General features: G+C 36.0%; 1 protein-coding gene across 37 annotated transcripts in view; it reads right to left on the bottom strand.

Annotated features, from left to right (window-relative positions):
• Ppfia2 (PTPRF interacting protein alpha 2) overlaps window positions 1–13,089 on the bottom strand; it is a 446,664-nt gene that overhangs the window by 159,178 nt on the left and 274,397 nt on the right. For all 37 annotated transcript variants that reach the window (XM_031348819.1, XM_031348811.1, XM_031348816.1 and 34 more), the window contains one exon: window positions 336–500. In XM_031348819.1, coding sequence (XP_031204679.1) covers window positions 336–500 — 165 coding nt within the window. The remainder of the gene's footprint in view (window positions 1–335; window positions 501–13,089) is intronic.

The following is a 13,089-nucleotide window of genomic DNA, read 5'->3' as shown; positions in this document are numbered from 1 at the left end:
GTGTGTGTGAGAGAGAGAGAGAGAGAGAGGAAGAGAGAGAGAGAGAGATTACATCATACTAGATTCCAAATTTACAAATACTAGATTATGTCTCTGGATTGGGGGTCTAAGAATGTAATAGGGTCTAATACTGACAAGTTATACATTTAGTGGTATAAACCAAAGAACGTGGACGTGAATACTGTTAATCCATAGACACTGAATTTTAAATCTCTTTTTTCATAACGCAAGCGTGTTCCTTTGACCTTAGTTATTGTTAATTTGTGTGAAAATAAGGAGTTTAAAGTCAATAATGGAAGCATGATTTGGTCTGAAATTGTGTATCTGTACTATACCTTTTCATCCAAGGCTTTGTGGTGCTCAAACAAAGATTTCAGTGCCTTGAGAACCTCCACTTCACTGGACACTCCAGAGGGAGACTGGGCTTGCCGCTTCACCACTGTCATTCTTAGTGACCTTTCATGTCGGGACACAAGGCACTCCAGGTGTTCCAGTAACAACTGTTGGATCAACAGAGAATGCAGTTATTCTATGAGTAAAGCTGCCCAGCATACATACGTGAAATCTAGCTTAAGCTCTGCCAAGTTTTCAGAGTGCCCATAACCTTAGGAGATACAACAGGGAACAGAAAAGAAACTCAACATAGTTCAGTGTTTATAGAACACATTAGCGCCAAACTGCCTTCAATTATGCAACAAATCATTGAATAAGTAATGTCGTATGTACACTTCTAACACAGTGGTTTTCTACCTTCCTAATGCTGTGACCCTGTAACACAGTTCCTCATATTGTGGTGACCCCAACCCTAAACTTATTTTCATTGCTAATTCATAACTGGAATTTTGATAATGTTATGAATCTCAATATAAACACATGTATTTTCTGATGTTTTTAAGAAACACCTGTGAGAAAATCCTTCGACCTCTAATCAGTGAAAATCAAAGACTTGAAAAAAGTGTGTGTGGATCAGGAGGATAGTGAGTGGACAGCATTTCTCCCTTAAGTAAACAGAAGTGCATAATCATTTTAGTATATTTTATTAATTATTTGAGAATTATTGTCAGAATATGTCATGATGTTTAGTTATTTTTTAATAGCATGTTTTATTTGCTTGATGTAGTGTAAACTGCCTAACAGCAAGATGCTTTTCTGTATTTAGGTACCAGGCTTTTGAAGCTTTGTGTATTTGGGTGGCTACCAACACAGACAGGAGGAAATACGCATTGGATAAAAAGTAAAGTCAGTTTCCCTGTGTACAAACTCATCAGTGTCTAAGTTAATCACAGGCTGTGGGTGCATCGCATTCATTCTAAAGGCTTAGGTTAATCAATGTGGTTATATGCATATGCATGCAGGTTTCAATGAGAGCATCTTCATGGAAAAACAAACATTACTATTTATCTTCCCCAAATATAAATGAGATATGTAGATTCAATTAATATTTGCAGTTTGTACATGTCATGATGCCAATATAGGATGAGAAGGTTATATCAGGCTAACTTGATGGAACATGATTAAAGATTATTCTCCTACCACAGACAGCTGTTTTTACAGTCCTTCTAAATCTCATCATTGCCCTGTTTTTTTTTTTTTTTTGAGGAAAGTTCTTCAAACTCCAAATTCCATTTCCCAACATAGAACACATACAAAAACACTACAATTTTCTGCCCTGTTTTTTTTTTTTAACCACACAGTTATTTTTTTTCTAATTATATATCCTGTCAAGATAGAAGGCTTTCTTAAGGGGTGTATACAAGCATCCATTTTGATTCATGGGTGTGCAAAGAAGTCCTAGTTCTGAAGTGAATCTGAGAACCAGTCAGTTTCCTTATTGGCTTCATAGTAGGTTTCTCGCCTTTGGTTCTGAAAATTCAGAGTATCCACATTAATTTTATTAGCTATTCTACCAAAAAGGCTAAGCATTCTTACTGCAAAAGTAAGCACCTGCTTAAACTAACTGTACTGAATTCTGTTTTCTGTGAATAAGAGCACATTAACAGCTATGTTGTTAGGTTTTGCTGACTGTTAAACTTGCAATTATTAATTCTGAGTCCTATCAGTTCTGTATTTGTTAAGTTAGCTTCCTGACATTTCTGATTTCTTCCAACGATTGTTCTATCCACAATTGTTGATGATCTTTATTGTTTTAAATTTATTATTATTAGTTAATTATTTTATTTTTTACACCCCAAATGTCTACCCTCCCAGTCTTCACTCTCAGAGCACTTTCCTCCCCATCCTCTTCTTTGCCTCCGAAAGGGCAGGCCCCCTGCGTACTCCTCCCTCCTTTTGTATGCTTTTTGGATGGTAGCTTAGTCTCTGGGAGCTCAGGGAGAAAAACATAATCAGGGGAAGAAGAGGTAAGGAGGGACCTTCATGGAGAGGGGAGGGGAAGGGGAAAAGGAGAACAGGATCATGTATGGGAGGGAGAGGCAGAAGAGTAGCCCAGAGGACCAAGGGAATGAAAGGAAATACATAGCTGTGGGAGGAGTTTGGGGATTGGGGGAATCTATAGAAAATCCAAGAGACCTAGGATGGGGAGGCTCCCAGGACTCAATTTGGGTGAAAATGTCCAACAGTAGGGATACAGAACCTGAAGAGACCACCTCTAGTTGTCATAGAGGGCCCCAAGTGGAGAGATAGGGATACCAACCCACCTTCAAATTTTATTATTCATTTAGACGATTTTTCTAATTTTCTCAATTTCTGTAAATTTGAAATTTTATGTATTCTAACAATCTATATTTCTATTCTATCTAATTTCATTAACTCACATGTAATGGTTTCATTATAGACTCTGCCATTATCAGTAAAGTATAACTCTTTCATAATTGTAGGTATATGTCCCAAGCATCAGATGACATTTCTAGCTTGCCTATTTATATGCTCAACCTCAAAGAAGTAAATTAACTCTTAAAGCCTTAACAAAGGGGATTTGTTATTTCAATCCCACACTCCTGGCATTCCCTCCATCTTTCATTCCCCTTTGCATAGTTATTCCTCTGTGTTCTGTCAGTCTCCAGAATTCCTTCATCTGCCATTATATCCACTAATAACATGTGGGTTCAAGATACATTATCCTCTCATAACAGTCCAAAGAGAGCTTTGTGGTGGTTTGAATGTTTGGCCCAAGGAATGGCACTATTGGGGTGTGTGGCTTTCTTTAGGTAGGTGTGGCTCTGTCGGAGCAAGTGTGTCCTTGTGGGCTTGGCTTTAAGACCTTCATCCTAGCTCCCTGGAAGGCAATCTTCTTCAGTTTGCTTTTGGAACAAGAGGTAAAACTCTCAGCCCCTCCAGCACCATGTGTGCCTGGATGGTGCCATGCTCCCACCTTGATGATAATGGACTCAATCTCTGAACCTGTAAGTCACCCTCAGTAAAATGTTGTCCTTTATAAGAGCTGCTTTGGTCATGGTGTCTGTTCACAATAGTAAAACCTTAACTAAGAAAAGCTTATTAATTGGAACTCTATTTGAATCCTTTTATCCATCAGGTTATTGCCACAAACTCTTACTTTTAAAATATAATCTAGGTCATTTATGATTTAGCTTAAGTTCTTAATGTCTTCCCATTTGTCCAACACCAAAGTCAGAGTTCTTACATGTTCTAAGTAGAATATAAGTTACTCTGAACTCATCTCGTACACCTCCCCCACATTTGCTTAGTTGAAGCATTTGTGTGTGAATCTTTGCTCAGCTTTGTAAAACAGTAGATATGTATCTGTTCCAGTGCATCTTTTTTTTTTTACTACATTCTTTACTTTTTTGTAAACACAAAATATCCCTTTCAATTGCCTGCATGGTCTTCCAGCCCACAATTCTTATTTTTAGTCAAGCATTTCAAGTTTGTTTTGTTGTTGTTGTGTTTGTTTGTTTGTTTTTTACATGTGACATTTCTATTTTGTAATCTCAGAATCTGTGGATGTAAGTGAAAAGAACCCAACAAAGATCACTAGACATAGTGGGATAAAATGTTTGATCTGATTATATATGCATTTACTACATCTAGCTGTCATCTACGCTCATGGAGCAAAGTGTTTTTAGTACCCAAGATTACTATGCATAGTTTCTGAGCTATGTAGGACTCATATGTACTATTTGATGGGTTTACATACTGCCTTTTAAACCACTAGCATGGACAAAGATCAAAGCTAGTAAAAAGCAAGAGGACCCAAGATGTCTGATATTCTGAGGGATGCAGAAGTGTATTTAAAAAAAGAAACATGTCCCAAAAGGAAGACATAATAGCAGAGTCACCCTTAGCATAAAGACATAAACTTATCACAACTACAGCAAAAGAAGCTCAGCCCAGACCAAAAAAAAAAGTGGCTACCAAATTTCCCAAAATGACAGTTATCTCAGCTAAAGTAGATCTAGAATCTGGAGCTCTAAATGAGTGGACCACACTAATTAAAATATTACCAGTGACACTGGTAAGTTTGAACTTGGCACTCTAATGATCTAAGGATACTAAAAATAACAAGTAAAATGTTAGTAAGGAAGATTTTGATCATGAGAGGGTAGAAAAGGAACAGGAGGAGGATACCTCTAAGTTAACAGATGAAGTCATCAGCTCTTGTCCTTGCTGCAAAGGTCAAGGACAAGAAACAGGACATGCCATATGATGCCAATGCTATCACAATGAAGGTGAGACAAAGAAGAGATTGTAAGTTTTCAGAAGCCAAAGGAAGGAAAGGTCCTGCTACCAGTGTTCCTGGGAAAGCTGAAAGCATAGCTACAAGGGAGAAGTGAGAGAAAAGCTAACAATAGTGCCAAGGAAAGAGGAAGATGAGAAATTCGGAAGGATGGGAAGGAAAAGAGCCAAGATGCAGAAGCGCCACACAAAGAAAAAAACCATCAGTAAGTAACTGGTTTCAAGAAATAGAAATCATGCAGTCCCCAACACGTATACAGCAGAGGACTGCCTGGTCTGGCCTCAGTGAGAGAAAATCCACTTAATCCTCAAGTGACTTGAGGCCCCAGGGAATGAGGAGGTCTGGTGGGGTGGAGGGTCTGGTAGGTAGGGTTGGGGACGTCCTCTTGGAGACCAGGGAGGAGGTATGGAATGACTAACAGTCAGAGGGCAGACCTGGAGGGGAATAATGACTGGAATGTAAAAAAAAAAAATTAAAGAATTAAAAAAAGTAAAGGCAAAGAACCAGAATTCAGTAGCCCCTGAACCAACTGCATCTTTCAACCTTTCTTCAAAACCTGAATGCTCACAAATCCAGTGTTAAAAATTGATACCAGTGATCTTTCCTTTTATCTGAAACTTCTTTTGTGACTGGGCTCAGAACTGGTACATTGGGATGATGTGGGCTCTCTGCTGAGGGCCCAGTCAAAAGCTTTAGAACTTTGCACTTTAATCCTTTGCTATTGAAATCAAACTGGAGAAATTACAGAAAAACATAAAGTTATATTTGAGAATATATTACGGCAAACTACTGCCTTACAAAGTCACTTGGGATAAATTAGCATAAGTGTCTGAAGATGCTCTGAAGATCAAATTAGTGAGAAAGCTGGAAGAAGATACCGCAATTGCTCTATTAAACCCAAGACAGGAACAGATATAGAACCAACCTTTTGAAGGGAAACAGGAACAGATCTAAAGTCAGCCTGACTCCCTGGAGAAAAAGACTGAAGTCAAGACTCAGAGCTCCAGAAAGGAAAATATTTGGAGAAGTGAATCAAATACTCTGGTTTCAAGCACCCCTCCTATTACAGAGCTATGGAAGAAAGTCTTCAGTAAGTGTTTAAGGAAGCAGATTCTATCAAAATTCCCTAATGACCTACGACTGTAATAAAAATGTGTGTGTGTTTGTAGGTTATGTGTGCATGTGTAAAACTTATTTCCTTAAAAGATGACAAAGAAAGATCATATTCCTATAATAAACACTGAGTTGAGGGCAAAAGCATCAGGAGGGAGTGCCTCTATACTGTAATGGAAGCCAGCAGCCATTCAAAACCTGTCAAAAGTCTATGTGAGGACATCACTGAGAAGCTGTTAAAGAAATCATTTAGTGGATCTGTTCACCTAAGGATAGCCACTGCACAGGAAACCAGATCCCTCAAAGGGTTTGGCTTTGTACATTTCAATAAAGAAATTTGTTAAAGCTTCCCAGGATGCCATGGGAGGTGGCAATGCCCAAGAGAGGACAATGGCTTGAGGGTTTTGGTGGCCAAAAGTGGATTTGCAAGAAAAGCTGGTGGTACAAAAATCAAGTACAGATTTGTTGATGCAGGTTTGAGATGTAGAAAACTTCTGAGAAAAAAATGGGAGTGAAGACCACAAAGTAAGAAAAGGGAGACAGAGTTTGTATAGTTTCTTTCATGGAAGATAGGATTCTGGGTTTTTTTGTTTTGTTTTGTTTTGTCTTGTGTGTGTGTGTGTGTGTGTGTGTGTGTGTGTGTGTGTGTTTGTTTTTTTGTTGGTTGAAGTTTTAACTAGAACAATAAGATAAGCAAAGGTGATCAAGAGGATACAATTTGGAAAGAAAAGAAGTCAAAGTGTCATATTTGCAGATAATGGTATAAATAAATGATCCTAACAATGCCGTAAAGGAACTCATACAGGTGATAAATACTTTCAGCAATTTATCTAGATACAAGATTAACCTCAAAAACCAAAACAAATAATAAAGCAAAACAAAAAATAAAACATTAATCCTCCTATATATAAATGAAAAACAGAATGAAAAAAAAGAAATCAGGAAAAAAATCTTTTCATCATAGCCTCAAATAGTGTATAAAATATCTTGGGGAAACCCTATCAAAGCAGTTGTAAGACTTGCAGAATAAATACTTCAAGTGTTTGAAGAAAGAAATTAAAGCAGATATAAAAGATCCTCCATTTTATGTATTGGTAGGATTAACATAGTAAAACTGACCATCCTACCAAAGGCAATCTAGACATTCAAAAAGTACTCATCAAAATCTTAACATAATTCTTTACAGACCTCATGCCCATGTCCTAATTTCTTTAGAGAAACACAGAAACCAATCCAGCCACAAAGCCTTTCACCTACAGTCTGTCCTATCTGCAAAAAATACCAGGGCAATGGTGGCACAAAGCTTGTGGGAGTAACCAACAAACAACTGGTTTGACTTTAAGAATCAAATGATATAAAAAGAAAGAAAGGAAAATAGGATAATGATTTTATTGCCTGTTATATGAGTGATTGATTTATGCCAGTACCTTCTAAGGATGTTCTAATGCAGTTGAAAGTCAAGTATTTTTTTTAAAGCCATAAAAATAATTTTTCTACATCTAGAATCCAGCTTATATGATAATCATACAAACTTTGAAAATATATGATATTGTGAACACAAATTTGCAAATCTTGAATTCATATTGCTTCAAACCACGTACAAGAACAATATTGTTTGAAAATATCTCTTTCCTCCCTTCATTTATGGTTGAAAAGAAAACTATAATGTCCTACCACAAGTTTTGCTTCATTATCTTTTTAAAAATATAAAATGTTGGTCCAAGAAAAAGATTTCATGAATTGAACTGATACATAAAATTATACTTATGTAGTAATCTGGATTAATGTTGATGTTAAACATCATCAAGTGGTCGTCATTGTTTTCTCCCGTAATTGGTCAAAATAACAAAGTCAGTGGTACCCAAGGCCAGTATTTGTATCAATGAGTAGGTGGCCAGTATAAAAGAAAATGAACATTGTCTATGGACTTTTTTGTTTCATTTTGATTTGTTTGGGTTTTCTCTTTCTTTTTCTTTTTGTTTTTATTTTCTTTTGTTGTTTATTTGCTTGGTTGTTTTGATTTTTGTCTTTGGTTTTTTATGGAGTTTTTATTCATTCATTTCTTGCTTTTTTCATTTTTGTTTTCTACATTCTGTTTTATTTTTGAGAGGAGAGAAATAATATAAACTTAGGTGGGTAGAGAGATTGGTAGAACCAAGGACAATTTAGAGATGGGTAAACATGCTTAAAATTTATTGTATGAAAAACATAAAAAAAATTAGTGATTTCCTAGACTAAGTAATTATGTGAAGATAATTAGTTATTTTGCTAAAAGGTATAAGGAAACTAATAATTTATGAAGAAAAAAAACAAAACAAAACAGTGACTTTAGAGGTTAGAGGATGCCTGGGGGTAGAGTACTTGTAATCACTATGTAAAAAGATGAAAATGGCCATGGGCATTTCTGTTACCACATCCTTGGGAGCTGAGAAAGGATAAGAGGATTATTGGGGCTTGCTGGCTGCCAGCCTAGCTGAAAAAAGACAGGATTTAATGAAATATTTTGACTAAAGGAAAACATGTAGAGTAACCCTAGATTTTTTTTCTGGCCTCCATAGGTGCACACATGAACATGAATAGCTGAAGACGTGAGGATATATATAGATCATATACCACACATACACACACACACACACAGAGAGGGCGGGGGAGGGAGATACTAGTAGAAAGAAACTTACAATACAAACTTTTGGTAACCCTAATTCTCTAGGGAAAAAGAGGAAAACCCCGAGAGATGCTGGTCCTAACATGGACTCTGAGCTCCCTGGGAAAGAGAGAATGTTTTCAGTGACAGAATCTATAGAACTAAGATCTAAGATGGATGGGACTATTCTATAATGTAAAACAGCATTCATTAAAGAACTTGAAGTCTTGGTTATACAACATTAAAACAAAAGAAAAAGTAATAGAAGCAAAATGTTCCGAAAAAGAAGCCAACATTTTGTGTTTGCAACATTTTGTGTTTTACATCTTTCTATTGCATCTGTATTCAAATTAGATTTTAATCACAAAACTTGTGGACAAATATTTTCATTTGCAAATGGCATTCAAATAGGTTTGCATCCTGCCCTATAGATTAATCTGTCTGTTTTTGGATCACATAATACAACAGTAATACTTGGCTATCAAAAGAATGCAAATATCAATGGGTTGAATAAATCACACCCACAATTGATCTATTTTTAACACAACTCTTGCTCTTAAGGCTCAAGAAACATCACAAAATAAGAGGAAGATAGATCAGAAGAGTCAGAGGACAAGAAAGTATGCAATGAAGTTGTATCGCCTAAAAATGAGAGGGAAACCATGCTATGATACATAAACATATATGGATACCTAAATAAGACATGCACAATAATAATATCAGTGTGCATACTAACATGGAAAGGCAAAGTCTCTTGGAGTAGCATCTCTAGAAAGAGAAATATAGGCAACTGATAGATAGTAAATGAAAGAAAAAGTTGGCCTCTTGAAAGAAAGGGCTCTCTGATTGGCTAGGTCAGTCTGCACTAAACAGATTCAGTAGACTAAAAAATCAATAATAAGCAGAGGCCATCAACTCTGAAGGACCTGGAAAGAGTTGGAACATAAGGATATATGAGGAGTTGGAGGAAGTACAGGAGCGAGGGAAGTGATGTAAATATATTTCAATTAAATATTTGAGAAAATATTTTAACTTGGTTGATTTCATGTTCAAGCTATGAAATTGGTTTACTTTTAAAATTATTCAACATACTCAATTTTCCTGACCATACTGGAACAACTGTTTGGAGAATATGTATGTCCTATAGTTCTTGTTTGCTTTCTGCTGATGTGATAAAATACTGACAAAAAGAAACTTGGGGGAGAAAAGATATGTTTGGCTTAAAGATTGCAGTTTATCATCAAGTGAAACAGAGAAACCTATTTATGAACATAGATGAGCAAGTGTTCTTGTGAGATGGTGAAGCATCTTTTGGTTATATTCCCAGGAGTAGTATAGCTGGGTCTGGAGATAGAACTATTCCCAAACTTCTGAGAAACCACCAAATTGATTTCCAGAGTGGTTGTAAAAGTTTGTCCTCCCATCAGCAGTGGAGGAGTGTTTCCCTTGCTCCAGAACCTCTTGCCTGGTCTCAGTGGAAGATGATATGCCTAATCCAGCAGCAACTTGATGTGCTGGTTGGAGAGTGGAGTGTGGGGTGTGAAGGTATGGGGTGGGTTGACACCCAGAGAAGGGTATCCACTTCTAAGGAGAATGGGTGGAGGAATTAATGAGGGGGTACTTAGAGGAGATAAAGGATTGCTCTTGGATTGTAAAGTGAATAAACACATTTAACAACAACAACAACAACACAGATATAACTAGGTAAAGCAGCATGAACTTGTAACTCCAGCATTTGACATGTTGAGGCAATAATACCACAAGTGTGATGGCTGCCTTGTCTATATTGTGAGATTTTGTTTAAAAGTAAAAAAGGATCTATTGATTTAAATAAGAAACTGCCACCAACTACAAAAATTTCATCACCAACAGGAAAACAACCTACTTATGATTCCGAATGCTCTAAAGAGAGTTGAAACATTCCATCCTGCAGGGAAAGTTATTAAGCTCAGGAAATAAAAAAATGCAAAAGCTTCAGGAAATCTCTGAAACGTACTACCTTTACTTCTCCACCCCCATCCCCACGTGTATATAGCTGACATGCTCAGATGAAATGAGCTGTCTAAAAGACTCTTAGAGATGTGGGCTACCTAAAAAATACCTCTGGAAGGAATAGATACTAACAAAGATCCACAAAAGAAACTGAGACCAGCCAACCTGCCTACAAGACTCACATTAACTGAGCTATCTGGAAAAGATACTTTCTAATTTTTATTTTGCATGGAAGCTGTGTTTCGCGTTTCCAGTTTCTATGTACCATTGCCATTGCTGGGATGATCTTTGGGTGATGCAGTTGGCTTTAAGTTATTTCTACTCCAGCAAATATCTTCTTACCTGTTTTCATATTAACCTCTAAAAACTCAAGTTAGACTTTGGTGTTACTCTTTATTTGGTCTGTTGTTAAGTTCCTATCTAGGATAAATAGATATTTATTCAGGTTTCTCTAATAACAATGTCACCCAACATATACACATAACTTGCCTATGTATTATCACAGAAATTTCATGCTATTTTATATTTTTTCTATATTCTCATGGGCACAGACTTATTAAGCAATGAAGCTTGTTTGTATAGTTTTATAAATGTCCTTTACAGGTTTTGAAGTTTTATCACTGTATAATTATGCACAGTATTAGTTTACTTGGATATCTACATTTAAATACTTGGGGAGCAGATGGCTTTTTAGAATAAGTTGAAACTTGAATTCTTTCCTTCACTCAACTCTTGGCTGAGGACTGCACATTTCTTCAGTGACAAAAATTATTCAAGATCAATGTTTTGGCTCTGACTGAATAAATGCACCATATCTTGCACAAATTATAAAATTCATTAGAACTGAACTACAACATTTGAAACAAATTCTTCATCATCAGATGTTAATTGTAGTCACATACAAATAGGATTTCTGAAATATAGAACTCATGGTTATTAAAGCAGCAGACTATATTCATATTACTTTGCTCATCATTGTGTGACTTTTAGAGATACTGAAATTGCTGGGCTGCTCTAAAGAGGCAGCCATAGCCAATAATTAATGTTAAATACAGTGTTTTCATTATTATAAGTTTGTGTATTAAACTCCATTCATCTATCACAGAAATTATGGTAGATGATATAATTAATTTAACTAGAATGATGTAGATTTCTTTCTGATTTGTTTTGGATGACAGTCCAAATTCACAAGATTCATCACATCTAACAGTGTACTGTGTGCATTTCCTTTTTTAAAAAATTCAATTTGGGAGTAGATGCTAGCTCATTAATGTGGAAAGGTTGGAATGTTTATCCAATCCCTAGAAATTAGAACACTCTTTTCCAGTTAAACTCACAGCTGTGCACAATCAAGTACTCCCTGGATGTGAGAAGGAAGATTGTGGGATGTTTTGTTGCCATCTTTCCAGCAGAAATGCACAAATATTTACCACCAAGATGGTAACACAACATGTAACAAAAATACTACTATACAAATCTATATAAAAGGTGATTCCCTATAGCTATATCATTGTATATTCTATATGGCATTCTGGGGCAATAGGAAGATATGTTTGAGCCCTAGTCCTAGAGTTTTATTTTTGTTTTGGTTTGTTCTTGATGTAATCAAGGAGATCTAAAGTAGTATGTAACATAATCAGTCATTACTTTATCAGTATTTTATATTCCCTTGAATTCAGAAATCTGTTGGCTTTGATCTAATCAACAACAAAAGTCATGATAATACTTGATAATACATGATAATAATAATAGTAAGGAAGATAGAAAATTTTCTTTTTTCTCATTGTTAAATATTAGTAGCTATTAATCTTGCTTCTAATTCAAAACTTTATTGCTGTCCTAAAGGAAACAATACCTGGTCTTAGCAGGTATTTCGGGCTAGCTTACCACACTCCTGTGATCCTTTGAGGATAAATAGCTGAATGTACTTGTAGACTCAGGGCAGTTAATATGATAAAAATGATCTGGCTATTGAAACAAATATCTATCAGTGACGATTTAAAAACAGTCATATGCCACACAGCAAGCTGTTGACTCTTGAGGTTTCATCTAAGCTATGATAAATCTTTGAGATCCTGAGTGAGTACAATGTGGGTAGCTCTCCCAGTGGCCTCATGTGTCTGTGCCAATGGCACAGGCTTTCCATACATTGGATTACCTTCCTAATCCTCTGCTCTTTTACTCCTTGTGACCTAAAATACATTTGACTTGCTTTGTCTGTAAAACTGGGATCAACACAGCATCATTTTCACATGAATGTATAAAGGAATAAACAACTAAAAATAAAAAGGCATGGATAGAAAATGCACAGAAGTAGCTAGCAAAATGGTCTGATGCATTTTTAATGTGAGGATTCTTTGGAAATAAAACCAAAGGAATTTATTTCCCTACTTTTCACTCTTCTACTTTCAAATTTGTCTGTACTCTGTTACATCAGGAAATGTAGATTAACATGTTACAGTTCAAAATAACAAGACAGGACGGAATAAATAATATGGTAGAAAGAGGTAAATTTGCATGGAAATGCAGTATTAATTTTAAAAAAGAACTATGCACAGGGAGAGAAACCAAAAATTCCATCACATTATCTAATGTGATGCCCTATTACAGGCAATCTATGTGACTGGCTTGTCAAAGCTTTGATGAAAATGAATTCACATGTACAAAGCACATGTGGGAATTATCT

Source organism: Mastomys coucha, unplaced genomic scaffold (genome assembly GCF_008632895.1).
Source record: "Mastomys coucha isolate ucsf_1 unplaced genomic scaffold, UCSF_Mcou_1 pScaffold4, whole genome shotgun sequence".
Classification (NCBI taxonomy): domain Eukaryota; kingdom Metazoa; phylum Chordata; class Mammalia; order Rodentia; family Muridae; genus Mastomys; species Mastomys coucha.
The sequence above is the reverse complement of the archived record's forward strand: the minus strand, read 5'-3'. Positions and strand labels throughout refer to the sequence as shown.